General features: G+C 42.4%; 1 protein-coding gene across 3 annotated transcripts in view; it reads left to right on the forward strand.

Annotated features, from left to right (window-relative positions):
• Positions 1-5,162, forward strand: part of LOC107101406 (5'-AMP-activated protein kinase subunit gamma-1-like) — a 21,112-nt gene that overhangs the window by 12,668 nt on the left and 3,282 nt on the right. The window contains exons 10-13 of one of the 3 annotated variants that reach the window (XM_015400304.1): positions 60-97; positions 197-343; positions 2,800-2,835; positions 3,860-3,918. In XM_015400304.1, the coding sequence (XP_015255790.1) occupies positions 60-97; positions 197-343; positions 2,800-2,835; positions 3,860-3,918 (280 nt within the window). Of the gene's footprint in view, positions 1-59; positions 98-196; positions 344-2,799; positions 2,894-3,859; positions 3,919-5,162 lie in introns of all 3 variants that reach the window. The other 2 variants (XM_015400306.1, XM_015400305.1) reach the window with 2 other exon arrangements.

Here is a 5,162-nt window from a genome sequence, read left to right on the forward strand (position 1 = left end):
TTCAGATGTGATGGGACTCCTGAGCCGTGTGTCATAATGTTCTTGTTTAACTGTTTCAGGCAAAGTTGTGGCACTGTACTCCAGATTTGATGTCATTGTAAGTCTACCCAATCTCTATAAATTAAATTATCTTTTTATTGTGATTTTTTTTTACATTTTCATAAATTGTTTTTTTATTTTTTTTTACTTTTTTAAGAACCTTGCAGCTCAAAAGAATTACAACAATTTAAACATGACAATGAAAGAGGCCATTGCATCAAGATCCTGTTGGGTGGAAGGAGTCCTCAAGTGTTATCCCCACGAAACTCTGGAAACCATCATCGACCGTATAGCAAAGGCTGAGGTAATACCGATCTCTGCAGCTGCAGGACTTTAGGTGTCTTACTGTATGTAGCCTATAGAAAAACAATCCACTGGAATTTTTTTCCAAGTTTGAAGATGTTTCACTTCCCATCCATCGCTTTCAGTTTTTTTATTCAAAATGTCAGAAATAGCATTGAGTTCAAGGTTTTATACAGTAGCCCAACAAAGCCTTGTTTTTGCTTAGATAACGTGCAAATTGAAACTGACGAACGGGTCCACCCCATTGGAATGGGGGTCATTTGACTTATTTGTTAGCCTGCAATGCTCCATACCTGTCTATGTCTCATAAAGGAAACAAAGGCCAGTGGATTGTTTTTTTTTAAACTTTTTTGGAATGACTATGACTTGGATGACGGAAAATCTTCACCAGCAACCTTTAATATGAATCTTATCCATGACTAGTTAAATATGTTTTCCTAAATGTGTTTTAAAATTTCCTATCAATTAAAAAAAAATCCTCTTGTAATTTGTCAAAACTCATAATTACTTTAAAATATATATATATTTTTTTATTGTTTCACCCATTGTCGCCATTTCATACCTGTGCAATGTTGCTAGGTTGATGACACGGTTAGGTCTTACTGGACTCACCACAGTAAGAGCAAACACAGGAAGGCTTATATTACCAGAGCTGTTTTTTTTTTTTATCTTATTGTGTTTAACTGGTGTAAATTTAACCAAAGCCGCACTGAGTTACTGCTGTAAAAGTTGCATTAAATGTTAGGCATGAAATAACTGTTGAAACAAGCAAAGCTGATCGACTTTTAAGATACTGTTAATTATATTAGTTGGAGTTAACTCCATCGGCCAAAGCTAACATGCAACCAAAATCAAATCAGAAGATAATGAATGGCTGTTTAAAGTAACATCTTTCAGTCATTGCATCATTCTTTTGTTTCATTCAGACTGGGTGCGTTGATTATGGCAAACGCAGTGGGTTCACATAGAGTTTTTATATCAACCGGTGAGAGCGTTCACTGCTCCGCCCGCACCTCCTGCTACTAGATAGAAATGAGGTGTTGTCAAACAGCATCACCACATGGAGAGAGCAGAGCGGTGATTGCTTAAGTTGAAACCAACTTATCCTCAGCAACTGGGGATAAGTATCTGTCAACACCTGGAAACAAATGCATGACCTTGCTCGTGAACAAAGGATTCACAAAGCTTCTCCAGGAGCAATGTATGCTTAATAGCAGGTGTGGCCGGCCCAGACCAACCCTACCGGGCCCTGGACAGAAAAGGAGGCAATGATAGCCCCTTTATCCAGAGACGGATCACTGGGACACAAGGGGGGCACACACAGGCATGACCGCACCCACCAGAGAAAAAGCAGACAAGAGCAACCGGAGCCTGACCCCTGATGGGCCAAACCACAAAGGGGCTCAGTCCCTGAGGGACTCGACCCCGGAGGCCATAGTGCTTGGGTCCCAGGTGGCCACGGTAGCAAGTCCATGGGTTCCGCCGGGGGCCAGTCATGCTCAAGGTGGATCCGGATGAGAGATGAGGGTCCGAGTTCTGGGGCTGAACCACCTGCAAGCGGGGACCCCACAGGGCCAGGGACCCAGTCCCGGCAGCCAGGAATGGGACAGCGCCCACTGAAGTACCAAACCCTGCACCCAGAGAGCTGTCAGTGCTGCAGCATCAAGAAAAAAAAAAAAAAAAAAACGGGGGTGGCATCAGGCCCTGCTAATACTTGGGCCTAAATCAGTGCGGCAGCAGTATGAGTAGCAGGCGAGGCAAACAGCAAACCTGACAAGTAGAGAGAAACAACTTCACATTCATCCAGTCAGATTCACACAATCCTGCCTTACACCCAGACGGACTTATATAAGCACACAATGAAGATACGACGGGGAGACTTGGACAGCAAATGACATGGAGTTGCCAGCGACAGGTCCAAAGCAAAGGGTCTGGGAGGCCGTAATTAACTGACTATGGGGCATGAGGCCTGCTAACTGGCCTGATACTTATCACTGCCAATCACATAGATTGTCTGTTAATTTTTTAATTCAAATATAAATGAGAAAATTATACAAATAAATAAAAAGGGTTGTACAGGTAATGGAAAAAATACATTAACATGGCCTATAATGTCAACTAAAAAGGAAACATTCAAAGTCAAATGTCTTTATTTAAATTCCTATTCAAAAAAGTTTCTAAATCCAACTACCTGAGAGCATGGCTAATTGTTCTGTGCATGAGCTAACTCTGTTATGCTAGAGGAGCTAAGAGCAATAAAACCCTCTTCCTGGCTCTCTTTCTTCCTGACTGATAGGAAGAATACTGCAGAACACAGGATAAAAGCAGAGGAGCTGCATGTCCTCATGTTAGGACATAGGAAACATAACACCACAGTGGTTATTTCAACTGAAACACTGAACATAAAGAAATATTGATGAAAGGTTATAATCAAACTGTGTTGTATTTTCTCTTTAGGTTCATCGACTAGTTTTGGTCGACAGAGAAGATGTGGTGAGGGGGATTGTCTCTCTTTCTGATATTCTGCAATCTCTGGTTCTCAGTCCTGCAGGTATTGATGCTCTGTACTCCTAACAACAACCCTTCCCTCACCCACTTCTTCTTCTGTCCTTAATATGCCTACCCATCTACCGTTCTACCTTCTGATTTCAAAAGACTCCTTCTCCTCCTGAGGAAAAGCATATTCTTGAATGCACTAAGGGTCCTTTTCCTCCTTTGCCTAACTCCAGGCATACCTCTTAATCCCCCTTATCCTTTTTTGCTTTCCTTTCAACAAATACAATTCTTCCTTTCTTGTCACCTCTTTGGCAACACCCTTTAAACATGTATTTCCCAGCATCCTTTATGTCAATGGTGGGATGAATCTTCAATCCCCTAATGTATTTCACTTATATCCAGGATTGGGTGAATGGCATGGAAGGTTGATGGGAGAAACCCAGACATTCCTTTCTCCAGCTACATCCTCACAGATCCCATTTTGCTCGAGACGAGACAGAACGCTTCCAGGCCAAGATACATTGCATGCTGATACATTTTTAAAGTTAACCTCCACCTTGTGGCATTGCAGAAAATTGTGTTTCAAACTCCCCTGAATTGATCAATCTTTCAAACATATCAGGTCACATTAGGTAGAGCAAACTTCCCCTACTTCTTGCAGTCAGATTCTCTTTCTTGTGACCATTGATGAGGGTTTAAATGTAGAGAGATGAACCCAGCTACACTTTTGGCTTAGGTCTTTCTTGGAGACTGCCTTCCTGCTGACGAAACTCCAATTTATCTATCCATCCCCTGCAGACCCTCTCAAATCATTTATTCTTTTTCCAGTTGAGAACCTTAGTCTTGGATTTCAAAAAGCTGTCTCTAATGAATTTAAAGAAGAATTTAAAAAAAAATTGCAGATTCATGGCCTGGAAAACTTTCTACCAAAACTTTAAGACTTTACTCAATTCTTCTGCCTTTGCAAATATTTGGACATCTTGCCAAACAGCCAAGATGTCTTATCAATCTGCCTCTTCAGTATCATCATCAACAACCATCAACAATGTCCATCTCTCCTATGAAAAGCCAGTATCCCAGGTAGGAAGCCCATCCATGCTATCAGTGGCTGCTTTGTCTGAGCTTGAATCTGAAGCTTACTGCTGCCTTTTGAGCTCTAAATCTTCTCCCCCAAATCTTCTGTGATGTACAAGAACTTGATTTCATAACATGGCATCAATGATGGGAGAAGGTTTCCTCAGTAATGTCACTGGGATTCAAAAGCACTAGTAAGATAATGGCTCCAGTATGTTTATGTCGTAGTACACCTTAGTCTTTCCATGCATGTAGTCTTTGGTCTAGTGAATGCATTGACTGATCTTGGTTTGTGTAAAAGGAAGTACCATCCTTGATTAATTTTTGATTGACACCTTGCCAGTTCTTAAAACTAGAAAAGATTTAAGGATGTCGGAGGGCACTTAGTAGTCATTTGTAGCTAAACGAAGGCATCCGTTAAACATAAAAAGGTCGCTGTTATAAAAACAGGAATTAAATTAGTCCTTTACTTTCTGCCATTCACAGAGAGTAGCACAAAGAAAAGCCAATAGTGGTGATCTTTCTCATTCAAAATGTTTTCAGTCCATTATTCAGCATGAAAAAATATATCTAGTGAAAAACACTTAAGACAATTAATAGTTTCTATCTCAGACAAGAGGCTTTTAACATAAGGCCAAATACAAAAGTTAAATGTGTCATGTTCGGCTGAACGTATTTAGCCCACATGCAGACCACACACGGCAGTTAACTGTTTATTGAGTCTTTGAGAGAAAGAGAGTAAATGGTACCAACGGAGTCGACGGGGAAGCAACAGCACCGGGATCCGTTCGACTTCTGAAAGGAGAAGTTAGTGATTAGGCGGGAATGGGCGATCAGGCGAAAATGAACAGAGGAACGTGAGCTTACCACCGGACGCAGCAACCTAACTGGGGGAGGACGGAGCGGACTCAGGCTTTGATCGATGGAGCTGGTGGCGGGTGTCTCAGTGACAGGTGGGGCTCGGGCTTGAGGGTGACAGAGCTGCGCTTACTTTCCAATAATCCGGGGCAGCAGGAGAAACCAGAGTGGCTCGAAGCACCTTGCTTGGAGCCGGGAGAAAGGGAGGACCCAGTGGGGACTCAGAACCCCGAGTCAGCACGAGTGGGACCCTCTGGGAAGGCGAACATGAGGAAACCTGGGGAACACAGAGGTTGTGATTAACGAGGGAAGTCAGAATTCAGTTTTGAGACTGTGGCCTGTGCGTTCCACGACGGTTAGCACTCTGGCGTCCTCCTGCTGTCTGGATGCTG

Source organism: Cyprinodon variegatus, unplaced genomic scaffold (genome assembly GCF_000732505.1).
Source record: "Cyprinodon variegatus isolate N-32 unplaced genomic scaffold, C_variegatus-1.0 Scaffold1092, whole genome shotgun sequence".
Taxonomy (NCBI): Eukaryota; Metazoa; Chordata; class Actinopteri; order Cyprinodontiformes; family Cyprinodontidae; genus Cyprinodon; species Cyprinodon variegatus.